Source organism: Phacochoerus africanus, chromosome 10 (assembly GCF_016906955.1).
Source record: "Phacochoerus africanus isolate WHEZ1 chromosome 10, ROS_Pafr_v1, whole genome shotgun sequence".
NCBI lineage: Eukaryota > Metazoa > Chordata > Mammalia > Artiodactyla > Suidae > Phacochoerus > Phacochoerus africanus.
Window position 1 is genome coordinate 10,364,098 of NC_062553.1, and position 27,515 is coordinate 10,391,612.

The 27,515-nt window shown below is 34.3% G+C and overlaps 1 protein-coding gene across 12 annotated transcripts in view; it reads left to right on the forward strand.

Annotated features, from left to right (window-relative positions):
* The window catches only part of CPEB2 (cytoplasmic polyadenylation element binding protein 2), a 71,159-nt gene that overhangs the window by 38,593 nt on the left and 5,051 nt on the right, over nt 1-27,515 (forward strand). For 5 of the 12 annotated variants that reach the window (XM_047799376.1, XM_047799372.1, XM_047799377.1 and 2 more), the window contains 6 exons: nt 1,986-2,009; nt 13,961-14,131; nt 15,844-15,933; nt 20,948-21,066; nt 21,605-21,719; nt 24,133-24,314. In XM_047799376.1, coding sequence (XP_047655332.1) covers nt 1,986-2,009; nt 13,961-14,131; nt 15,844-15,933; nt 20,948-21,066; nt 21,605-21,719; nt 24,133-24,314 — 701 coding nt within the window. Of the gene's footprint in view, nt 1-1,985; nt 2,010-13,960; nt 14,132-15,843; nt 15,934-16,027; nt 17,026-20,947; nt 21,067-21,604; nt 21,720-24,132; nt 24,315-27,515 lie in introns of those variants that run through there. The other 7 variants (XM_047799378.1, XM_047799373.1, XM_047799379.1 and 4 more) reach the window with 5 other exon arrangements.

Here is a 27,515-nt window from a genome sequence, read left to right on the forward strand (position 1 = left end):
AAGCGTGGTAGATTTATTCGACCTGTATACTAGCTTATGTATAGTTTACCTCTGTATGTGTTTGTGTGTGTATATATATAGTTTGTGTGTATAGATAGCTTACGTACCTAGATAGTAGTCTTGGGAGAGTGTATAGGTGGCAGCAGCATTTAGAATTTTGTTATCTAGGTCATTGAAGACTTCTACAGGCCTTAAGAAGAGCAGGGTCTTGGGAATTCCTGTTATGGCACGGCAGAAACGAATGTAGATTTCTTTGAGGATGTAAGTTCTACCCCTGGCCTCACTCAGTGGGTTAAGGATCCAGCATTGCTGCAAGCTGTGGCATGGGTTTCAGATGATGCTCGGATCTGGCATTGCTGTGGCGTAGGCCTGTAGCTTGCAGCTCTCATTCCACCCCTAGCCCAGGAACTTCCATGTGCTGTAGGTGAAGCAATAAAGGGGGAAAAAAGAGAGAGAGAGACTTGATGTAAGATTTATTGACTTATTTCTTGATGTATAAATGATTACAAGTACACAAGTTTTTCCTCCTTATTATAGGGGAACTAATGTTATATCCTTACCTTCTATTACATAAAGGGTTTAGTGTAAACATTTCTTTAAATATTTTGTAAAAGCTCTATAATAGAATGTATTTAATGATGTGAAATGTTTTCTTTTCATCTGTCAGTTTTATACCTTTGGAGAGACTACATTTCTGACAACTTTTGATATGTATTTTGATTTGAGATTTTTCAATATCAAATTTTTCCCAGGCCTAGAAAATGCATGAACATGAATAAGATCTTAATTTTGGCAGTTGTTTTCAGTTTACTGCTTGATCTCATATGTTTATTCCAGAATAGAAATACTCATTGTATACTCAAATTCGAGGGGAGGAATTTTTTAAAATCAAGATGTGATAAAAATTAACTGATAGTTTCTTATGAAAAATTAAATAAAATAGAGCATTTTTTTTCCATCAGGAATTAGGTAAACTGCTAGTAACATAGGTTGAAATACTTCCTGCTTTATATTTTTATAGTATTTAACGTATGTGCTGTTCTTTGATGATGCTAATAACAATTCATATCTCAGTCCCTCTTACTCCAGAGGTGGAGATATAAACTGTTATAACATGAACCAGAAAGATTGATAGCATTATTGGCTATCATATATCATTAATCATTACTTCAACTAAGCAAGTTTGAACATGGGTTGGTTTTTTTGACATTCTGTCTATCTAATAAAGTTCTAAAGGCTTCAGAGGATCAGTTTAATATTATTATATCACTCTTCTGTATCTTCCACTTATTTTTTACATACAGGGCTTGGTATAAAGTGAATCAGTTCTGAATAGCTACTTGTTGGACAGTATATGCTATATCATGCTTTATAATAAGTAGAAAAATAAGGATTTAGTTCAAGTTGTTTCCATTCATTGGGAAAGTTATTTGAGATGCTATTTAACCATGAAGTGTTACATTTTTCTGATCCTAATTAGATAAAACAAATATTTATTCACGAATTTTAACATTAATGAGAGTAACGTATTTCCTGTTAATTTTGCAGTTTTTATACAGTTCAGATGATACATATGTGATAAAAAGTGCTTTGTAGAGAACTCTTGGCTTCTAGGCAGTTGGCATATTCCTTTTTTCACCATGAGGTTTTTCTTTCAGAAACTATAATAAAAGAATTAGTGTGTCTCTTACTCATTGTTTAATCCCCAATCTTTAGCCCAGTGCTTAACAAAAAGTCAGTGTTCAGTAAATATAAATGGAATGAATGAACTAAAAATGAATAAACAAATCAAAAAATAGAAAAAAAGTGCTTTGTAAATATTAAAGACACCATGCAGATATTATATGATGACTTTGTGGTAGCTCTTAAAACAAAGTAACACTGATTTCCAGATGCCCACATAGATTTTCATATCAAAAATATTTGTATATGTGGGCTTATTTTTAGTTCTGACATTTTACAATCTGTCCTTTGTTTACATGCAGCAAGGAGTTATGGGCGAAGACGAGGTAATTCATTTATGTTTGCTATGGTATAACTGTCTAATTGGGTTTTACTGATCAATGTTATAATTAATTACCCCAGATTTATTGTGAAATGTCTGGAAACTCACAGAAAAATTGTATTTTGATTTGAGCACGTACTTGTCAAAGTTTGGAATCCTAAACATCTTAACCTTTAAAGTATATTTTCATACTAATATGGTTATTTAATAAATTTTTCCATTGTAAACTGTCCAGATTTTAACTATTTTTAAGTTGATTGTATATCTTTTAAAATAAGCCTACTATTTATAGTTTGCTTAAGAAATATGTTTTAATAAATACTAGTGAAGGTGACATGCAATGTGATTTTTGTGCTCTCTCAATCTGCAACTGGTTGTCTTATCTATGGTATATAATTTACAATGCTGGTTTATTAGTTTTATGTTAGACCCAGTTGAAAATAACAAATATCACATTATTGTCAACACTGATAAATAGAAATCATCTTGCTAATATTTCTCTGTGTCTTCTAGGAATATAATCCTCTCTCTCCTCTGTGCCCCATGTCTTACACACACACACACACACACACACACACACATACACATTCTTTCTCCCTCCCACAAAAGTCTTCCTCTCAGGGTTCTAGTTAACTTAAGGAAAAGGCCAGGACTATATGATGCTGTACTATTCATCTTCCTAAGAAAGCAGCTGACATTTTCTGTGGCTTAAACTTTGCTTTTCTTTTATGTGCAAAAATCGAGAGGGAGGTAGGTGCAATGATGGAATAAGAAGCAGCAAGAGAAACTTAACTAGAATATCCTTTAAGTGACCAATAATCATACACACTATTTATATAGTTGTTGTAAGTGCCAGACTGAATAAAAGGACTTTCCTTGACCCCTGAAGTCTGCCTTGAGCCATGGAAGATAGTAATAATAGTGCCTTTTGATAAATTTTATATATGTGTGCCAGTGCTTCAATTTCTTTTTGTCTAGTCATGAGTGGGTTACTTTGAAAACCACTAGCAAAACCATTTGTCTCTATTGATGACAGAAGCTAGTATTTTATATTTGTAAGAAGTATTTCATTTTTATTTCACATTGTCAGAATATAACTTCATTTTGTAAATCTGGTTTCATCAAGTGCTTTACTGAATCTCTTGGTTCTTTAGTTTTCTAACTAAAAAAATAGAGGATATAGAAATGCAAGTCTGAGAAAACAGAAACTGAATAACTTTCTAAAGATTGTTACTAGCAACTGAGAGAAGAGGGGGAAAGTTGAGGATTTTAGTACTTATCTTATTTCACTATGCTATTTTAATGTGGGGCTTCAGTTCTCTTGGAAAAAAAATAACCAATCTGTGATTTTAAGGTATTTTTGAAACTGTAGAGCAATTTAGGAGTCTTCTCTTTTTACAGGTTTTTCATTTTTTTTTAACCTTAGTGTAATTTATGTTTAATCTCAATGTAAATATCATAATCTAGGAAGTTCTTAGGAACAAGGTATAAGAAATTCATGTTGCTTATCTTCTTTTATCTCAGTTCATTAATTATCAAATGCGACTTTGAAAAGTGCAAAAATGTCTGCTTTTAGATAGAAACTTGCTACTACTCTTATATATCTCTATCTTCTGGGAGCCACTAAGATTTCCTCTACTTCATAGCTGCCTTCCACCATTAGAAGAAGGGAAACTCTTAAATGGTTTTAAGGCTTCTGGTAGAAGCCTTCTTTAGGACAGAAAGACAGTTGTCACTCTTATCTGGCTTATTATGGGGGGTGGAGGAATAACACCTGAATTTTCCTTTGAAATTATATGGCATTAGTAATTTTTTTAGTTGTCCTCTGTGAATAGTAGGAATCTTCTCTTAAAATTTTGCGTTTGATAGTCAGATTAAAAGTATAGCATTAGAAATAGCTATTGAAAAATTTTTATTTGAATTTGAAAGTATTTTAACACAGTAAGTAATAAAACATAGGGAAAAAAAATACCAAAGGAGTGACTCAGAAAGGACTAGAAGTAGCCTGGCTCTCTTCCTCTTTCCGACTAATTTTTTCCTCTTCCTATGTTAAATGTTGTATCAGTATCACATCGATAACCTTTTAGCCACCAAGGACATCTTTCATGGGTTTCTTATTTTAGATTTGTTCCATCAAAGGAAGTCCCTTTATTCATTTATTTAGTCATTTTTTCTTTCAAAAAAAACCCTCATACACATCAGACCTTTTGATGATGGGGTATATCACACTAAGTTGATATAATTTTTGCCAAAATATAGGACGTTGCTTTTTACTAGTGCAGTAGTGGGTGGACAGTATTATTTTCACAGGGCATTTTGACTTTAAGCCAATTTAGGAAGAACTACTTTTTCTTCTTTTCTCTTCTTTGGCTCACCTTTCATCTCAGTCCCAGAGCAGCTGTTTTCATTTTAAAGATTTCCCACTTGACTGCAGTAAAACCAAATTACTACCAGAATGAATTTATATATTTTAATATCTTTATGAATGTCAATATAAGAATTTTAAATCAAACTGACTTCAGATATTAACATATGAAATAATCTTAAGAATAATCAAATTTTAATTATATTGAAAGTAATTAAGAAAAAGCAAAGATTTGTTTCTTCAGTTTTCATGTGGATCCTGCCCCTACTCCTGTGTATCTCTGTACCCTGGGAGCCATAAAGAGTTCTTCTACTTCATGGTGGCCTGGGGGCTAGACTTAGAAAGGAGAAAGACTCTCTCACTTGGCTCTTTTTTTTTGGTTCAGTGTCTTTTCCGTTCTGAGAATGAATATACTGGTCTTTGGAGTAGGTTGGGAAGTTGTGAAGAAGGATGTGAAGTTAACTAAAACTTTATTTCTCAAACTAAAGTGTTTCTGTTAGTGCCATTTGTCCCTTTAATAAAATATTAAAGGGCTTCTCTACTCCCAAAGGAGTAAAAACACGTAGAATATTTTAAATAGTAGAAATAAGGAACCTGTTTTATTTAGTGGTCCTAAACACCACAAAGACATCTTTTCTAGCAGGCAAGCCTAAAGCTTTATTTAGTAGATTGCAGTAGATTATATACAGAAGAAGAAAATTGGAGAAATAATTTTAAAAGCAGTGAAATTAATGAAGGTTTAACTAGGTAGGTTGGAACTGTTCTGTACAGTTAACCATTTGTATTCATTTGCTATAATGAATAAGCAATTATTAATAATATATCATACCATGTGTTGCTTAAAAGTTGACCTAGGATTTTCTATTAGATTTAACTTGAACTCATTTGACTCTTTAACAGTCTTATATAGTACTCAGAGTAAGTACATACGCCTTAATATCACCAGTACCAAGTCTTTTTATGATGACATCAAGACTGAAATTTCTCATCTTTGATAAATACATTCTCTACATTTTTATTGATTATAATTTGCATACAGTATTAGTTTCAGATGTACAACATCATAACTCAGTATTTTTATACATTACAAAGTGATTATCCTGATAAGTCGAATAACCATTTGTCATGATACAAAGTTATTACAATATTATTGACTATATTCCCTATGCTGTACTTTACATCTCTCTGACTTGTTTTACAACTGAAAGTTTGTACCTCTTAATCTCTTTTACCTATTTCATTTATTCCCCCACCTCCTTCCACTCTGGCAACCTCCAGTTTATTCTCTGTGTCTGTGAGTCTGTTTCTATTTATTCATTTTTGTTGTTTTTATTTGTTTTTTTTGGGGGGGGGGCTGCACCCATGGCATTTGGAAGTCCCAGGCCAGGGATCAAACCCACACTGCAGTTGGTTGCAGCCTGTGACATAGCAGTGGCAACACTGGATCCTTAACCCATTGTGCCAAAAGGAAACTTCCTTTTATGTTGTTTTTAGGTTCCACATATAAGTGAAATCATACAGTAATACAGTATCTCTGTCTTTGTCGGACTTATTTCATGTAGTACCTTCTAGGTCATCCATGTAATATGACAAATGGCAAGATTTCATTCTTTTTTGTGACTAATATTCCCCTGCACACACACACACACACACACGTGTTCTTTTTCCTTTCATCTTGTCTATTGTAAATAATCCTGCACTGAACACGGGAGTACGTCTTTTCAAATTGGTATTTTCCTTTTCTTCAGGTAATACTCAGAATTGCTGGATTGTAGGCAGCTCTATTTATAATTTTTTGAGGAAATCTTTATACTGTTCTCCACAGTACCTGCATCAGTTTATGTTCCCCATTAACATTGCATGAGGGTTCCCTTTTCTCCACATCCACTCCAACACTTCTTGGTAACAGCCATTCTGACAGGTGTGAATTGGGATCTCAGGTGGTTTTGAGTTCTATTTCCCTGATGATTAGTGATACTGAGTATCTTTTTGTGTATCTGTCAGCCGTCTGTATGTCTTATTTGGAAAAATTTTTATTCAAGTCCTCTGCTTATTTTTTAGTTGTTTTTTGTTGATACCAAGTTGATAAGTTTCATGTATATTTTAGATATCAAGCTCATATTGAATATGAGATTCCTCGGATCACTGTGAAAGCATGAGTTTGATCCCTGGCTCATTGCAGTGCATTAAAGGATTCATCCTGCAGCTCAAATTCAGCCCTTGGGCCGGGAACCTCCATATGCCATAGGTGTGGTCATTAAAAAAAATGTACGGCTGTGGTGTAGGTCGCAGACATGGCTTGGATCTGGCGTTGATAATGGCTGTGGCATAGGCCAGCAGCTGTAGCTATGATTGGACCTCTAGCCTGGGAACCTCCATATGCTCCTGTTAGTTCCTTGGAGAAATAGGCCTGATAGGAATTCTATCTGATTGAACTTGAGAGAGGTCAGTGCTGGACTTACTTCTGTTGTTTTGATAGTTTTTTTAATCCTTGCATATTAAATAAAAACCATACCATCACACTGGTGAGTTAGTTAACCCAGTAGAGTAGCTGCTGGCATCTTGAAAGATGGGAGAGATATTCACATCCATTCTAGTAAGTAATAGCTTGTTTTGTGTTGCTTTCATTTTTAAAACAATCGGTAAATAAAAGTACAGGATATAAATTGACATCAAGGAGTCATGCTTGGCTTTAAGCTATGAATTGATTAATTTTGCACAAATGTTTTCTTTTCCTCTCCTGCCTAGCCGCATTGATTCTGGGTTTCCACAATAAGGCTAAAATCTGAAAAGCCAATTATAATCATCAATTTGGGGGCATATCATAGCCATCAGAGTTAGAATTAGTAATTGGCCATGACTTACCTAATTGCATACATTTTTGCTGCATATATACCTACACAATAGGGAGACCAGATAGTGGGGAATAACTATCAGTCTGTCATATGAAAATATTCCTAAATTCATCTTTAGCTCCATCCTCAGTTTAGGATGGTCATAGCATAGTTTTTATTATTGATTATGTAGAGCAGCAGTTTTTATAAGGCTCTAGAAAAGTCCCATGTATTCTATAATCATTTTATTAAAATATTTTGGAATAATTTAAATTGTGATTAACGATCACAAATGAGGCTCATATTTGTGGTGGTTGCATTTTTCTCACTACAAAACCTTTGCCAATTTTCCAGTTTGGGAGAAGGTGTATTTTTAGTCCTATTATAGGAGCAGACATTCTCTAGTGTTGCCTTCACCTTAGAAGGATCTTGGTGATCTGTTAAAGAGCCCTGGCGACATGGAAGCCGTCTTACATTCCTTCACTGGCAATGACTGACCACCGTCCTGTATCCCTTTAGGCTCTTTCATCTCTTATTACTTCTTCTATCTCTAATCTTTATTGTAAGTACCATTTTACTTTTAAAACTTTTATTGTACATTTTAGAGGGCTAACAATATAGGCTAATTTACTTACATTTGGGTTTGTATGTACGGCTTCTGAGCACATGGTTAATATCTCATTTTTTTCTAAATTTTATCTTAATAAAGCCTTTGGAATGTTTCTGTGCTTTTGCTCAAGCAAATATAGTCTAAAGCTTTTTACCTCTTTTTTCTCCTCTACTCTTTTCTGTCTAAAACTATCCCATTAGTTATAAATCCTTTAAAGAACTCTAAAGGGATTACTCTAATCTCGGTTAACTGTTTTCATATTACATTATGTTATTTCTCATATTTTCTATTTTTGCCTTTTCCTGTTACAAAGTTTTACTTTGCCTTTCATTTGTATATATGTATATTTATATGCATGCATGTATGTACATACGTATATCCTATACTATGTATATGTCCTGTGATATGTATATTATACTGTAATATGTATATATGCATACATGTATATGTATATCATTACATACAGACAAGGGTGCATGTGCCCACATTTTTAGTTAAAATCACTGGAGTAGCATTTTTGTGTGACATCTCATCATTATTGCCATGTAGCAGACTCAACAATTTCAAACTGGATTTATTTCATAATAATATATAGATAATATAAATGAAGCGTTTGGTGTCAAGATCAAGTGATAATTTCTAAAATAAAAAAAAAAAACCCACCACTTCAAATGGTGCAATCCCAATTACTATTTAAAATTGATTTGACTATGGGGCTTGCTAATCTATCCCTAGTGTTTGTCTGTTGCTGGTTTTAACATCATGGAAATCTCAGCTTTAAGATTATTTATATGGAAAAATAAAAACACTAATTCTTGTGGCAGGTGCCTTAGAAACAACCATTCCAGCTCTTCTTTTAAAAGAAAACATTTTTAAAATTTCATAAGTACTTGCCATTAGATATTTATAAATTTCAATCTCAAGTTAAAGAGAAATTATAAAATGACCATTTCTTTGTATAGAAATTATATACAAGAGAAATTATTATCTGTAGTTATTCCTTTTTATTGGTAACTAAAATCATTTTATGAATATACCACAATTTGTCTACTTCCCTATCAATGGACATTTTGAGTTATTTTGTCTTTGGGGCCTATTATGAATAAAACTGTCACGAACATTTTTTTTCCCTTTCTAATTGTGTGTGTGTGTGTGTGTGTGTGTGTACACAAAAGCACTGATTTCTTTTGTACATATAACTAAGAGTGAAATTGCTGGTTCATAGAGTAAGTCTATGTTTAACTTTATTAGAAGCTAGCAAGTAGTTCACCAAACTTTATATTCCAGCAGAGTATAAGATAAAGTCTATGTTTAACTTTATTAGAAGCTAGCAAGTAGTTCACCAAACTTTATATTCCAGCAGAGTATAAGACTGATTTGGGGTTGTTAGCATTTTAATCATAGCCATGCTGATAGATGTATAAATGGCATCTCATTATGGTTTTAATCTGAATCTTCCTAATGACTAAGGATGATATTGAAGTACCTTTTCATATGATTATAACTTATTCCATTATATTCTTTTGTAAGATGCCAGTGTAAGTCTTTTGTCCATTTTTAATTGGGTTGTTTGTCTTCATTTATGGGAGTTCTACATTTGTCCAATTTTGTAGTCATTGCTTATCTTTACATTATATTACCACTCTATCTTGATAAGCAGAAAAATATTTAATTCTAATAGAAGTCCAGTTGTTGTCTTTCACATTAGTGCATTTTGGTCCTAAGGAATTATTGCCTATCCCCAAATGTCATGAAGAAATACTTAGAAACTTTGCTTTTTTTTTTAACTTTAACATTTAAATTTATGATCTTTCTTAAATTTATTTTGTGTATGGTATAAAAATAGGGATCAAGTTTCTTTCTCCTCCCCCAACTGGATTCCATTGTTCTACCACCGTTTACTGAAATCTTCCTTTCCATATTGAACTGCACTAGTACTTTTCAGAAAGAGCAAGTGATGTGTATGTGTGGTTCTATTTCTATACTCTGTTCTGTTCTATTTATCTATGTGTCTATAGTAACATCAGTGTTATAGTCTTAATTGTAGCTAAACTAGATATCTCAGAATTGGGCAGTGTAATGTACATTTACTGACCTTATTTTTAGTGTGACTTTTTTTTAATGTTTTGAGTCCTTTGATTGATCATAAATTATAGAAGTTGCTTATGGATTTCTAGAAGATAGAGCATGCTGAGATTTTTGAATGAAATCATATTAAATCTATAAATAAGATAATCTGGAGAGAATTTGCATCTCACTTGTTGATGTCTTCTCCCTATGCATTTATTTTGGTCTTTTAAAATTCTCAGCAGATTTTTGCCATTTTCAATATAGAAGTCTTTACATATATTTTATTAAATTTATTCCTAGGCATTTTTCGAATTTTGATGGCATCAGAATGACAATACTTTTGTCTTTTTCCCAATGGCTTATTACTGTCATTTAGAAATACACTGGTTTTTATAAGTTGACTTTGCATTTATTTGTTCCCTAGCTAAATGCATTTATTTCTATTTCCTTGATTCTTTTGAATTTTCCATATACAATTATGTTCTTAGCAAATAAAGGCAGTTTTACTTTTTTCCTTGCAAATATTTGAGACATGAATTTATTTTTCTCATCTTACTGCATTCTGGTCCTACCTCCAGTGTAATGTTGCATATGGAATAGTAGAATATTAAGAGTGAACATCCTTCCAAACCTCAGAGAGAAAACGTTTGATAGTTTAATCATTAAAACTATAAACTCTGGGTTTTTTATTTTTTTATTTTTTTAATCAGATTGAGGAAATTCCCATTTTTTTTCCAGTTTGCTGAGAGGTTTTTTTTTTTCTATCATGAATAGCAGTTAATTTTATCAGATGTGTTTCCTACATCTGTGGAAATGTTTGTATAGTATTTCTGTTTCCTTTTTAGGTATTGAATTCTAGTAATGATTTTCAGATGTCAATCAATCTTACATTCCTGGGGTGAACCCCACTTACTCATGATGTGTTTTCCATTTTTATATATTTCTGGATTCAATCTGTCAATATTTTCTTTAGGATTTTTGCCTCTATTCCATGAAGGATATTCATGTATGGTTTTCTGTTTTTATAATACTCTTGTCAGGTTTTAATATCAGGGTTACAAAACAAGTTAAGAAATTTATTCTACGTTGATTGATGTCCCCTTTTTGGTGTTTAGTATTGGTAATTTTAGTTTTCTTTTTTTATTCGTGAACTTGATAAACTTTGCGTGGAGGGATACTGATTTTATTTTTAAGTTTTTAAAGAGGCAACTTTTGCCATTATTGATTTTTTTGTGTGTTAATTTGTTTTCTGAGTCACTAATTTCAGTGTTTTATTTCCTTGACCGTACTCTCTTTGTATTTGTTATTCTTTTTCAGCTTATGTGGTAGAACTAGGATTATGTATTTTAAGCATAGCTTTTTTTCTAATATGCATTTAAAAAGTATAAATTTTTTTCTAAGTATGGAAATTTTCCTCTAAGTATATAGCTTTTACTACATCCCACATTATATCTTGTGATTTCATTGTCATTCAGTTTCATTTTTTTCAGGTGTAAAAACCTGAAAGTGTATCCTAGTTTCATACCAAAGAGGGAGAAAGTTAATTTAATTTTGGTTGAATATTGTTGTTTAGTCCACATCATTTTATGATCAAATTCTACTTTTCTCAACACAAATAATTTTACCTTCATTGCCAGTCATTTTCATGTATCATTCTTCGAAAATATGTCTAAATAACTACATGGAAGACATAATTATTTAGTGGTTCTCCTTTTATAGTCATTAATTTGGGTTGTAGGGAAGGATAATTAGAAAAATAAACAGAGTTTTGTTGATAATATATATTCAGTTAACTCTTTTTTTTTTTTTGTCTTTTTGTCCTTTTAGGGCCACACCCATGGCACACGGAGGTTCCCAGGCTAGGGGTCTAATCAGAGCTGTAGCCACCAGCCTACGCCAGAGCCACAGCAACGCCAGAATTGAGCCACATCTGCGACCTACACCACAGCTCATGGCAACACCAGATCCTAAACCCGCTGAACAAGGCCAGGGATCGAACCATCAACCTCATGGTTCCTAGTCGGATTCATTTCCGCTGCGTCACAACGGGAACTCCAGTTAACCCCTCTTTTAATGAATATTTGACTCTATAGCTTTTAGATCTTCTAGAAAGTGGTCATGATTTTCCAGCAATGAAGATTCTTGTTAGTATAGCCAGTTATGTGATATGTTCCTAGTATTTCCATTACATCTTTTGTGCAGCTGAACTTTGGTTAATAGATTTCAGACATACAGATTATAGATTTTTGATAGTTATTAACTATAGCACTTATAGTTAGAATATTTTTATAGTTAGTAATGTAGAATAATTGTTAAAATATAGAATGAGTATACTACAATATTAAAAAAATTTAAATCATTTTTGGGTCACCTCTGTTTGTGGCATTGCTTACATAGTGATTTTATTCATCATTGCATTTGGCATTTTTTTTTTGGTCTTTTTTAGGGCTGCACCTATGGCATATGGAAGGTCCCAGACTACGGGTTCAATCAGAGCTACAGCTGCCGGCCTACACCACAGCCACAGCAATGGCAGATCCTTAACCCACTGAGCAAGGCTAAGGATTGAACCTGTGCCCTCATGGATGGTGCTTCAGATTGGTTTCTTCTGAAATGGGAATTCCTCAAATAATCATTTATCTCTTTGCCTAAGAAGCTCTTTTTTTTTCTCTTTTTTTCTTTTTTTCTTTTTTCTTTTATGGTCGCACCTGTGGCATACGGAATTCCCGGGCTAGGGATGGAATCAGTTATTCACAATTAATATTACTTTTGATGGAACTTGATGGTGTTCATTTTTAGTAAAATAGTTGTATTTTGAAGAGCTTTCTTTCTCCATTGATCACAAAGAATATTGACATTTGTTTTTCATTGGTCCTTACTCTTGATAGCAATAGTTTGGGAAAAGCTAAATAAAGACAGAGTTACTCAGTGAACATGGGTGTCTTTCAGAACATCTTACTTAAGTTTGAATCTGCAGAATAATTTGTTTCCTATACCAAATATGATCTTTCCCTGTTTTTGGTCTTATAAACTTCAAACTCTTATTTCTAACATCTATCTTTTATTCTCCTTGATTCAAATATGTTTCAGCCAACCTTGACTACTCTTTATTTCTTAAATAAATTCATTTTTCCTACTTTCTCTTACATTTCTCCTTCCACTTGAAAAATCTGTTTAAAATCCATGTTCTTACAAATACTTCTACTTAGAAATATCCTATCTTCTCTAACACCCTCAGTAAGTACCACTCCCTTTCCCTTTTTACCACAGATGCTATTCAGTTTCACTTGGGGATTTAAAAAAATGACCCATTTATTACCCACATTATTCCCTTCCTCCAACATACTTCCTCTGCAGCATTTTCTTGCTTTCTTGTGAATATCTACCGTAGTTATAAGTATAGAACTGATCTTTTCTAAATGTATACTTCTTGCGAGCAGGGAACTATATTTTACTAGGTCATTTTATTTATTTTTTTAATCCCCACAGATTCTAGCATCAGGATTACTACAGAGGATTATACAGGATATGCCTATACAAGGGCACACCCCTGAAGGGTGGGCTCAGATGGGAACTGAACTCTTAGAGGGGATGCCTCTTTCTGTTTTGCACATGTGCAGAAGCCTTTTCTACCCTCTCATATAATTGACACACATGCAGTAAATTAATTCAAGGTCTTATATGCCAGTATCACTTGTGATCTTGCCCTTACTTACTGTAGTCTGCAAATGGCTTTTTATTGTCTTATCTACTGTCTGTGCCATTTCTTTCTGCCACCAATCTAATCACCCTCATACATCAGATTCTTGCTGCTTTCTATAAAAAATTGAAATGATCTAGTGTTTGTGATAGAATTGTCGTCATATGACTATGCTTATTTCTAAACCATTTTTCAGACACCTTCTCTCTTGAATCCAGATAATTAAACCTTTTAACTCTCTGAATTTTGCTTAATTGATTATGCCTATGTCACCTTCATTTTTAAGCCTTCAAATTTGTTGCTGTTTTTATGCCCAACTTCAATTTATCATTTTCTTGGATCCGACATTCAAGTTATATTTGTTCTTATATTTTAGGTCGTTCTTCCCTTTTTCCAATAGATGATGGCTTGCTGGATGACGGCCACAATGATCAAGTTGGTGTTTTAAATTCACCCACATGTTACTCAGCTCATCAGAATGGAGAGCGAATAGAACGTTTCTCTCGAAAAGTTTTTGTTGGTGGTCTTCCTCCAGATATTGATGAAGGTAAAATGAGGATTAGGGCTCTAAAAAATCCAAATCTAAAATGTATTGTGAATGGGGGTATATAGTTTTTTTACCTCTAGAAATTCTCAGTTAAAATGGATGTCCATCTCTGTTTAAATATTTTCTCATCTGTTGAAATATAGATAATTGAACAAATAACTTTTTTTTAAGTTTCTTTATATCTTTCGTTACTGTGAGCATTTTTATAAGGTTTTCACTTATTTCATATCCCACTTATTTTTTAAATAGAGAACATATTCAAATACATTAAAGCTTTTGTTTTATATATTTGTATAAAACTTAAAACATTTTCCATGACTGTAACACACATGTGTATGCGCACACACACATGCACATGGTATACACACATGATGAATTAAAGGTTATGGACCATGAAGCTTCACCTGCAATGCATGACAGTCAAAAATTCAGTCTCTTTAAGGGGAAATGTGCTCTTAGAAACAGGTAGGAAAGAGAGTATAAAACCCAAGTGGGTAATGGAAACAGAACATAAACAGGAAATTCAGGTTTTACAAAAACTAATAAACATATGTTAAGAATTATCATGTATAATAATAACAAAAGAAAAATAATTCAACATAAAGATCAAAATGCTGAAGTAAACTATATCTGTGAGGTTGTGGGAAGTTTGCCACTCATTCACGACTTACTACTAGAGAATACATTGCAACATTTGGGGAAATTTTTCAGTTAGATTCAAATATTCACAGACTTACTCTATGTAAAAGTTAGTATAATAAGGTTTCCATGTGATGAAATAATGTAGAACATGTGATTGGATTTGACCTGTGTAACTGGCATGTTATCAGACCCTAGTATATTTAGGAGTATTAGAGATTTACATGTCTTGTTTCAGCAGACCTTTTTTCCTATAAGATTTTACTTTATCAAGCAGTAATGGATCTCTATTTAACTTGGTATAATGTTGGCATGTTTTTCTAGCCAGTGATAAATATGATTTGGTATACTGTAAATCCATTAGTATCCATATAATATATAAAATTTTAGAAGTCATACTGAATTGATTATTTTAACCAATGTGCCACTTAAAAAATATTTTGACCAGGAGTTTCCATTGTGACACAGCAGAAATGAATCCAGTTAGGAACCATGAGGTTGCAGGTTCAATCCCTGGCCTTGCTCAGTGGATTAAGGGTCCAGTGTTGTCATAAGCTGTGGAGTAGGTTGCAGATGCGGCTTGGATCCCACACTGCTATGGCTATAGTGCAGGCAGGCAGCTCTAGCTCCAATTAAGCCCCTATCCTGGGAACCTCCTTATGCCATGGGTGCAGCCCTAAAAAGAAAATATATATAAATTGATATATAAAACTTAATATATATAAGGAAATATATATACATAAAACTTAACAGCTATTATATATATATAAAACAGTATATATACATTTATAAAGTTTTATGTGTAAATATATATACATAAAACTTAACAGCTATTAAGTTTTATGTATATATATACTTATACATAAAAATTAACAGCTAATATAGACTAAAATAGCTGTTAGGTTTTATGTATAATTTTTTGAGGATATTAGATATGTTTCTATTGTTTATGTTCTACTTAGGCTCTTTGGTGCTTTAGAATATTGTCTTTAAAAAGCATATGAAATACCGGATTTTTAGAATGAATCATTAAAACTAATTCCTAATGTGCATTATTTTTGTACTTTATTAAGATGAAATAACTGCTAGCTTCAGAAGATTTGGGCCTTTGGTGGTAGATTGGCCTCATAAAGCAGAAAGCAAGTCCTATTTTCCACCAAAAGGTAAGAGATTTTTTTTTCTAATACTTGTTGGGGAATAAGTTATATGAGAGCAAAAGAGATAATATCAATTACTTTGTGTTCTCTTTTCTCTTAGAATTGACTATGAGGACATTTTTCTGTAAAAACTAATAGAGGAATTTGTAGAGGCTGGTAACATGTATCAAGTGAAGCAGAATGGCTCTAAGAACCATTCCACTTTCACTGGAAAGCTAGTCAGGAATCGTAAGACTTATTAATGCATTCTCTATAATTATCGTATAATGATTTCAAAGGCTCATGTATCAATAAACGTATGTGTATTTTCTCTGTCCAAATATTCTAAGTAACTTGGGTACAAACATAAAGATGTCTCTCCGCTCAGTAAAATTAAGAAATGTGTTAAGTGAGAATAAAATGTAAACCTAAGAATATTTTAAATGCTGCAAGATGTACCTAAATGTTCCACATAATAGCAGATAACAAAAGAGCAGCATATACTCTTGGTGAATTTAGATAGAGAAAATGAATGCTAAGGAAAAACCCTGATTACAGAAAGAGATAAAAAGTGAAGAGGATGCCTAGTTGTATTGGTTACGTATTGCTAGAATACTGCTGGGACCCATTGCCAGAGTGCAAGAATCACAAATTGAGCTGTCATTCACTTGAGCAAAGCAGTGCCGCCACTGTCAGTGGAAGAGGAAAGATCCCTGCCCACGGTGAGCAAGGAGGCACGGGGAGAGAATTAAACAGGAATCCAGTCAGTCAGATTGCTAATGGAAGATTCTTTGAAGTGAATAAAAGAAAGGAGAGGTTGAAAGACTAGTCTTAACTATACTTTGAGTATCAAATAACTTTAATTATAGGTTAAAATTAATTATATTTTCTAAAATACAGTTTTAGAAACAAACAAAAAAACCACACTATTACTCTATGGCTGAGTGGATTTTCAAGACTGGGAAAAAACTCCAGTAGATCTGGGAGAAGGAACATGTTAGAGTTACTTGCAAATAAAAAATAGCTAAGGGTTTCTGGTGATAAATTATATGGGCCATCTCTACTTTTTGTCATTAAAATTATAAAACTTCCATTACTGATTCTTGTAGATTTTTAAAGAAAGGGAATAATGTAGCGTTTGTTTTTTTTTAATACCTTAAGATCTTTATTTACAGAATTCTTTGAGCAGGGATTATGAATCCCAGGCCTATTTGAGAATCTAGGTAAAGCTACAGACATCTCTCCATATACTCTAAATTTTCACATGATTTTGGAATTTACTAGATTTGGAAATCCTGAATCTTTAATTTAGAGAGAAAATTACCTCCATATTGATGTATATGTTCATTTCGTAGCTTAATTTGAATCTGTTGTTGAGAATGGCATGGTCCTGTCCTTTTATCATGTTCATTTTACTGAGTGTTCAATGAAATTCCAGTTGGATTCTAATGTTCCTGCCTCAGTTACCATCTTCCCCTGTTCTGACTATTTCAGGCATAAGACTAGTCTGTCCACACCTCTGGCTCTCTCCAGTTTTTCTCCCACAGAATAACTAGAGTAATAGCTCTGAAAACTCATCTGATGGGGCTACTCCTTGCTCCCTGTTTAAAACCCCTCGCTTAGTATAAAGGCAAAAATCACTTGCCCTCCAGCCCTCCCCATCCCTTTCTTCTCCCAGGTTTTCTTGCTACTTTCTAGCTCAGCAAACTGGCCTTGCTCTCTCCTGCCTGAGGACTTTTATGTTTGGTGTTCTCTTTGCCCGAAGCCTTCCCCTGTCTCTTCATCTCTACATCCCCTGTTTATCTCAGTTTAAATATCAATTGCTGGTGAGAGGCCTTCAGAACTGACCTGATGAGGTCAGACCCTCCTATGGTGGGCCCTCCTAGCACGGTCCCCTTCATAGCCCTCCTCATAGCTGCAGTATTACAGTTCTAACAATTTTACAGTATGTGATTGCTTTATTAATGTCAGACTGTGTCTTATATTTATAGTCTCAGTAATTCATGGATTGAGAGTTGCCCAATAAATAATATAAACAACTATAAATACTATAAGATGGTATATCCTTCAACCTGAAATAAGTAAGAGAAATCTTCCCTGAGAAGTTTTGACCTAAATCTGAAAGATACCATGTGATTCATAGAGATGAAAAATTTGTTCAGAAGGTTTCCTGGCAGGAATTGAGGTATCACTTCTGAAAGCAGTTAGAGTTAGGTTTTGTCAAGACAGATACATGTTTTTCTGCATGGGTCTCTTGGTCACATACAGGGTGAACAATAAACCTAGAAAAATAGGCACTAATTTAATGAAACACTGTAGTTGCTGTCTCTGTTTCTCTTGCTGCCATTATTGTTGTTACTGTGGTTTCTGTGGTAGTTGTTTCTTTTCTCAAACTGAAAACAAACAAAAAAAACAAACCAAAAAAAAAGCACCAGAACATCAGAGTATTTTGGTGTATATATATAGTTAATTGTAGTCAAAGACCAATGTTCCTAAATCTTAAGCTTTTAATCATTTTTGTCATTGTCATTATTCATCATTTTCCATGGTTTAGAAAGCAGTGGTGCAGAATTATTCAGTTGATGATTCTATCTTGTAATTAAGGCAGTGACTTGAGCACTTGGATACTGAGCCACACTTAATACATACCTGTCCTTTGCAGCGAATAAAGTTCAACCTATGTGAATATTAGTTTGCTCTAATAAATTCTAAAGAGCTATTAAATGGTATTTTGGGTAAGGGTATTTTAATATTTAATGGCTTGCCTTGTCTAGATCATAATTTACCTGCCATGTTGCTTAATTTTTATGATATAAACATTTCTTCCCTAATAATCACAAAAATAAGCAATATTAAAATATTAATATCAAAAATTAACACCATCAGAGTTCCCATTGTGGCTCAGCAGAAACCAATCCAACTAGTATCCATGAGGATGTGGGCTCAACCCCTGGCCTTGCTCAGTGGGTCGAGGATCCAGTGTTGCCATGAGCAGTGGTGTAGGTCACAGACACAGCTTGGATCCTGTGTTGCTATGGCTGTTGTGCAGGCCTACAGCTGTAGCTGCGATTCAACCCTTAGTCTGGAAGCTTCCATATGCTGCAGGTACGGCCCTAAAAAGCAAAAAAAAAAAAAAAAAAATTTAATACCTTAAAACTTAACATTAAAAAATCGAATTTAGGGAGTTCCCTGGTGGTCTAGCAGTTAAGGATCTGGCATTATCATTGCTGTGGCACAGGTTCAAACCCTGGCCCAGGAATTTCTGAATGCCATGGATGCAACTGAAATAAAATATTTCAGTACTATTTTAGTAAGTTACTCTTATAGCCCCTCAATTATTACAAAACAATTATAACTTGAAAAACTTTAGCTTACATCAAAATTAAAGCCTTCACATAAAGAAAAGCAGTCTTTTTTTTTCCAAGCCTATTTACATTTTTTTCTAGCAATTAAAAAGGCCTAAGATGTGTTTTTAATCTTGTATAATCATACCTTTGGGAGGTTCTGTTCATGTAGATTGGTTTGATGCCTTGTTTATATAATCAGGTATTATAATTTTATTAAAATGAAGAACTTTTTCTGCGTCATATCAGACCTTTGAGGCATTAAAAGCCACTGTTGGCAATAAGCTGTGTTTTCTGAATTTCTAATAAAACATGACCCCACACTTCTCATTGTTTAATGGAACAGACGTGCTTGGTCTGCTTGATGACTTCTTCATATTGGGACTAGATTACAGGGCTCTCTGTTTGCACAGAAATCTTGACAACGAAAAGTGGTATTTTTAGGTCACTTACAGTTACCCACTACTGGGAATAATCCCATAATAGTAAACTTGCAAATGTTGATGCCTCCTTTTTATAACAAAGTCTATTCTGCCTGCTTCGGCATACATAGTATTTGGTTAAAGATTGACGGTTGGTTGTTACAAGAAAAGCAAGAAGGGCATATTTCCAAAAGTTACAGGAATCTAAGCAAGAACTTGGATCCAAACTGCAAACATTTTCTTTCTCCAGACTGTTTGAAAAAGAAAAAAAAAAAAAAAAGACATGTTCCGTAGCTCTTTCACCCTGAGGCTTGATTTAAAAGTTCTGACCCATCTCAGAGAAAGTTCCTGTTGTAGCTCAGTGGTTAATGAATCCGACTAGGAACCATGAGGTTGTGGGTTCGACCCCTGGCCTCACTCAGTGGGTTAAGGATCTAGTATTGCCATGAGCTGTGGTGTAGGTCACAAACACGGCTCAGATCCCACGTTGCTGTGTCTGTGGTATAGGCCGATGGCTATAGCTCCTATTCAACCCCTAGCCTGGGAATCTCCATATGCCGCAGGTGTGGCCCTAGAAAAGACAAAAAAAAAAAAGGAGAAGAAGAAGAAACTTGTTTTATTCCAAATTCCCTAAAGAAGCTTTCTTACTGTCCTTTGGAAGTTGTCAGGGTGATTACAGAATTTTCCCTCTATCTACAGATATATATATATATATTCCTGGGCCTTTCCACATGTGCTCTTCCCATGGGTCCAGAGTTTACTCTTCAACTTGTCTTGCCCTGAGGGCATTTAAAGGAAGCTTCAGCCCTGCTATGCTCAACTGGTTACTCCTGCCAAATTCTTTAAGACGGTGTCATGGGAGACCGTGGGGCTGATCTGTAGGGTTGGCTAATCAACAAATTACTTGTTTATGTGACTGACTTTGGGCCAGTAATTTAACCACTTGATACCTCATGGTATTTTGGTTTGTTTGGTTTTTTCTATAAATTGGGAATAATGTTTCAAAGACTTATTGTGAGAATCAAACGAAATAATTCATGCAAAGCTCCTAGCGCCTTATCAAACAGTAAGTAGCTAATTTGCCAAGTATCTGTTTTTGTGGGTATTTCATAGGCCGTTGTGTTCTCCTACAGAAAGCATAACACTTCTAGTCCTATTTTATAGTTTTGTGTTTTTTTTTCCTTTTCCAAAGGCATGTATTTTCCAAACAGTACTGTAATTTGGGCTGAAATCACTTACCTTGACATATTGCCTCATTTTTAATGGTTATTACAGGCTATGCCTTCCTTCTCTTTCAAGAAGAAAGCTCAGTTCAGGCACTAATTGATGCTTGTATTGAAGAAGATGGAAAACTCTATCTGTGTGTTTCCAGCCCTACCATCAAGGACAAACCTGTAAGCAAATACGACTCAGACTTTAAGCTACAAGTGGAAGTTTTCCAAAAACTGTTAGTGAAAAAATAAATAAATAAAGTGCTATGTTAAAAGTTCAATTATACTTTAAAAAAAAAGAATGGGATAAAATTTGGACAGGAAAATTCATCTGCAACAGAGCAATTTTTTCCTAAAACCTGCAGCAATTTGTGCTTCTATGCAATTGGAGTAAAATATAAAATATTGGCTAAAAAATATCAAGAAAGTGAAAAGACAACTCACAGAATAATAAAAGTATTTTCAAATAACTTATCTGGAAAGGAACTTGTATATAGAATATGTAAAGAATGTATATGACTAAATATAAAAAAACAGTACAATTAAAATATGAAAAAAATTCAAATAGTTTATAGTAGCTAGATGAAAAATATTAACAATTTGTTCCCAAATCCATCTATCCAAAATTTTGAGCAAAAAAGCACCACTGTTAATTGGCATGAAACTCATCAGCTATTAAAGGAGTAAGATCTAATATAGTAATGTCATTTTTTTTTCATAGGTTCAGATCCGTCCTTGGAATCTAAGTGATAGTGATTTTGTGATGGATGGTTCTCAGCCTTTGGATCCTCGAAAAACAATTTTTGTTGGAGGTGTTCCTAGGCCATTAAGGGCTGGTAAGTATAATGTTAACAGATTTTGTTTTTTAAAAAACGTTATTTAAAGATGAATTGATTCAGTAAATATTTGGTACCTATTGTATATATGGCACAACTGGGTGGGCAAAGGGCAGATTCTCTTGCTCCAATAGTGGCTTGCTAGAGAATTCTGGGACAGATTCTAAGAACTGTTCTTGAGAGCATCAGGCACCTGGAGAGTTGGTACTCATCTATCAATATTTATAGCTAACTCCAGATGGACTCTACAAGAAGAATCCACTCAAATACTTATGACCTTTTAAGTATAACTCTCTAAGATACGAGAATTTGGAATCTGTTTATGTAGGATGACTCTGATATATGAAGAAAAAATAGGGGACTTCTCAAATGGTGCTTTAGATAAGTAAATGGTGAACTTATGTTCATCAATAACCAAGAACCAGAGATCTACCAGAAATGTCATATGAGAACATAATTATAGATGTAAATGCCCACTATACAAGGAAGGTTTATGATACGCTGTGCCCTTGTGAAGTGTGGGAACCTTCCATCACATCCTCTTCCAGTGTAGGAGATGATGGTAAAGAACTACTCACACATGTAAAGACTTAGAGACATGATTACTACAAAGAAGGACCGCAGGGAACCGAAGAGCGTATAGCAAGGAAATGTGATGTCGTCGGATATTTTAACGATACTTGGATTAGAGCTGACACATACAGACTGAAGAGAAGGAGCAGGGTTGGGTGGGAGGAGGACTGTGAGGAGAATGTTTCAGACGAAAGGAGCAGCATATTTGAAGCTCTTCAGGGGAGGAGAGCAGAGTGTGTTGGAGGGACTGAGGGGAGTCCAGAGGTGCTGCCCAGGGTGTGACAAGTGGGCAGACACTGGAAGATGTTGAAAGAGTAAATAAGAGTCAGATCATGCAAGTCAAATAGCTAGTTTGGTGTTTATTCTCAGAACAGGGAAACCAATGAAGAGGTTTTATTAGGTTGGTTTTTTTGTTTGTTTGTTTGTTTGTTTTCTGGTCATGACTTATACCAGCTTGGTTGCCATCTCAGTTCCCAGACCAGGGATTGAATTTGAGGTGCAACAGTGAAAGTGCCCAAATACTAACCATTAGAACATCAGGAAACTCCCCCTTTAAGAAAAATTTTTTAGTGAGAGTTTTTAAGTAAAGGAGAGACATGATCATATTTGCATGGGGGAGAGGGGGCATTATTTGTTTGTTTTCTTTTTACAGTCATACCCGAGGTATATGGAAGTTCCCAGGCTAGGAGTCGAATCAGAGCTGCAGCTGCCAGCCTACCCCACAACCACAGCAACACCAGACCCTAGCTGCATCTGTTACCTACTCTGCACTTTGTGGCAGTGCAGATCCTTAACCCACTGAACCAGGTCAGGGATCAGATCCATATCCTCACAGACACTGTGTTCTTCACCTGCTGAGCCACAACAGGAACTTGCATTTTTTAAAAACCAGTTTAGCTGATGACTCGTGGAAGGAGGGGTTGAGTTGAGAGTAGATTTAGGTAGGCCAATTTAAGAACGAGTCTGTTATTGCGGTCCCAGAGACACATCATGGTGGCCTAGGTGAGTGATAGAAGTGGTGGAAGAGCCAAGTGAACAGATGACACAGATACTTATGAGGTAAATGCAAAGGCTAAATCTCAGCCTTTAGTCTTGAGCTACCTGGTAGACAGTGGTACTGTTATTGAGAAGATAAAGAATGCTAGAGAAAGAGCAGGTTGGAAAGAAGATTGTGGTATTGGTCTTGAAAGCCAGCTTGTGCCACCATCCAGAGCTCTGAAATAGAAATTTCAGTTTAGTCATTGGTATCTGCTAAATTTTTAAGAGAAATCACTCGTTATGAAAATAAAACTGAGTCAGGTAGGAGGGAGAGGGCGGGGATCAGAAACAAAGACATAAGGTATTCCCATGATCTAGATGAAAAATAATACCTTAGAAAAGGATATTAGTGATGGAGGCAAATGGATTGGATTCTAGTTATGTCTTGAAAATCATGTTCACGGGATTGCATGTGCAATGAGTTAAAAAGGAAATAGAGGTGATGAAGCCGAGGGTCTTGAGTTAGCAACTTCACCTTTTCCATTGCTCAGCGAGCCAGCAAAAACTCACTGGAACAGGTTTAATCAGATGGCAGAAGATCAGGAGTGCCATTTTGAACACATTGAGTGATGCAGTGTCTGCTGAGTATCACTGTGGCTTGTCCAATAGACAGTTGAGTTGTCCAGTTCTTCTGTAGTGAAAACAGATGGGCTCTAGTGTACAAGAGGAGAGGAAGGATTGGATTTAGAAAAGAGCATTATCCTCTTGACTTTTGCCTGTCTTTGAAAAAAAAAGGCACTTAAAAATTGTTGATTTTATTGTGTTCTCCCTCATTTGATGTGAACTTCTTTTCCTTTTCAAGTGGAGCTTGCTATGATCATGGACCGGCTGTATGGTGGTGTTTGTTATGCAGGAATTGATACAGATCCTGAGCTGAAATATCCAAAAGGTGCTGGTCGAGTTGCTTTCTCCAATCAGCAGAGCTATATTGCTGCCATTAGTGCTCGGTTCGTTCAGCTTCAGCACGGTGATATTGATAAACGTGTAAGTTGAATATTGGAAAGCCACTAAGTCCTATATAATAAGGTGCTGATCCAAAGCCTACTACCCTACAGAGTAAATATAATCCAAACAATGAGTGTTCATTTTTTAATACTCCTTTAGCTATTAGAGGTGAAGTTTTATATCAGAATATCTCTAAATGTAAAATTCCTGACCAGACTTTAAACATTAGGTGTAATATACAAAATGTCATTTTAAAGGCATTTTGAAAAATTGTATCAGCTGACAAGGTCTCACTGTCCTTCTGACCATGGAGACAAGCTTGTTATAAGAACTTGTGCTTTAGAGCCAGATACCTGGGATCCCATTTCCACCATCTACTCCATAACCCTGGACAAGTTAACCCTCTTTACACCTTTTTTCCTCACTTATAAAATGGAAAACAGTAATAGTATCTCTGTCGCAGTTATTTTGAGGATTAAGTGAATTCACATATGTAGCACAGAGCTTGAGACTGTTAAGTGTTATTTGTTTTTCACTTATTGTAAAATATAAAATAAAAACACATTGTGTATATTTTCCTAAATATATGCAATAACAAATATGTGAGTAGGCAAAATATACAAATAAACTAAACACATAAGGTGATCGTCCTAAACTTTATTTACTCTTTAGTAGCATTGCTTAGGTCGTCACAATAAAAGCTTTTAGGAAGTCTTATGAATGGTAACTGAAAGCTGCCCTGCTGAATAATTTCTAATGCCAGTTATAATCCAAAATAGGAGAAAGGAGTGACCAAAACTCAGCTATTTTCTTTACACATCCCTTTCATACTAAAATCTATGAATAGTTCCTGAATAATCATGTTTACATTTATAGTACAGAGGAAATATATACTAAAAATGTGAGGTAAATTGACTTTTTTATATCCAATATAATCTAACTTGAATGGGTTTTTATTTTCCCAATGTAGCAATTTCTTGAAGCTTCTTCTCTGAGGGTGTTTTTATATTAGAAGACTATTTGGGGAGTAAGGGAGCTGGTCAACTCATACCAGTTGGCTGGACCATGGACTCTGGAAGTAGTCACCAATTTAATTATCAAATGATACCATTTAGAAAAGAAGTACAACATAAATTCAGTTCACATATGCAAAGTGACATTTTTGTTTGCATTGTTAATTAAAATGTTGTCCCCAAAAAAAGAAAAAAAAAATGTAAGTATCCAAGGAAAAGGACTCAGCTTTTATTCAGACATACTCTGAAAATTTTTTAAACTGATTTGAACCTTAGCACTCTCCTCATCCAGTGGTTTTCAGCCTCCACTGCACATTAAATTCACCTGGGAACTTAGACAAACCTTGACATCTGTGTCCCACCCCCAGAGAGTCTGCTGTAATTGGTCTGGGACAGAGTCCAGCAGCAGTGGTTTAGAAAGCTCCCAGGGCAACTCTGATGTCCAGCCATGCTTTAGACCACTGATCTAGCCTAACACCCAACTTATGCAGAGAGGAGACAGGGTCACAGATGAAGTTATTTATACATTATGTAACTGTAGTTGTTCAATATGCAGAAGCAGAGGGGAAAAGATTGTTGCAGCGTCATATCTCATACCTCTTTGTTTCCAAAATGGTAGTGGAGGACCAATTATTTGGGGCAGAGTTTTGGTTCTTAAAAGAGAAACCTCATTGCAAAGCAAGCGAGTTGAGAAACACTCACCTCCTTAAAAAGACATTAAACTACTTGAGAGAAAAGCTTATTTTTTAAGAAATGTGCTCCTAAGGTAAGTTTTGAACTTTATTTGAAGGAATTTGAGTCTTAACTATTTTACAAGTTCTTAATTTTGCTTATACAAAAAAACATTAAAACATTAATTTTTATAACTTTCACCTCTAATGTGAATATAGTTATTAAACCATTAAAACATTAAATTTAAATTTATGACTGGTAATCCTTATTTGAAGGGAATTAAAATTGCATATTCAACTGGCTTATGAACACTTTTATGATAGCTTTTATGATAGCTGTGAAGAATAATCACCACAAGTGTGTAAATTATTTTAGTTTTGTGTGTTATTGCATGAGGGGTATAATTCACTATGACCTCTGATAGTTATTGAAGTGTGAACTGTGTTACACTTCAAGCTGGCTGCTTATTATTCTGTTAGTTATGAAATGACAGAGGATCACAGATAGCGCCTCTGAAGTGAAAGGGAAAGACGTCATAGTGGAAAATAAGAATAGTCGAGAAGCAGCGAAACTCCCTTTCACACATTCAAGAATTGTTAGAGATTTTTATTAATCACAAATAGCTTTTGATTGTGTTTAAAATCATAAATTTGAAATCCGGTTTTTCAGCTCTGAAGTTTTGATTTCGAGTTAAGTAAATTAGCTTCATAAAATATATAGAATTTAAAAATACAAATAATTGAAATCATTGCTTTTGTAAAAGTTATTCAATAGTTTTACATTAAGTCACTCCTGAGCACATGACATTTTATGAGATGTTATGGAAATGAAGTACAAAGCAGAAATATTGTCTTCAGTTTGCTTAAAACTGTATGATAACGGAAAGAAAAAACCCTGAAAGAGAAACCCAGAAAACATATGTAAATTGACATTTACCCAAATATTTGTGCTGGATGTGCTGCAGGCAGGGAGTACTGAGTGTTAGCAAATGGACAAGGTCCTTGTGCTCGTGGAGTTTATCCTCTAGTGAAATGAAATCCAGTAATTGTCACTCTGCCTTGATCTACTCTTTGGTTATAGTGATGCTTTTCCTTAATTCTGGTTATAATGATGAAAGTAATGAATCAAAAATAGCAGCCTGCTAATCAAGATAGAATCCATAAAGGAAAAAAATTGAGAGATAAAGATTGAGCATACAAATTTTAGCGTTTGTGTCAAAGATCATTTTAAGAATCCAAAGTCGATGGAAAAAAAGTTTAAAAATCTTTAAGTGGCCAAGAGAACTTATGGTTTTAAAAGAGAGAGCACCAGCAGGAAGATATACAAAAGATATAGACAATTCAGAAAAAACAAAATGTGTAATACACATAAAATATGTGTATCCTAACCCTAACTGTGAAAAACAAACAACATAATTTCATTACTTTCCTATCCTGCTATATATTTCTTATTTATTATATATGTTATAATATATATTGTAATAAATATTATTTATATTATATATTATTTATAGTACATTCAAAATAGAAAATGTTGGGTCATTTATTTTAAACAC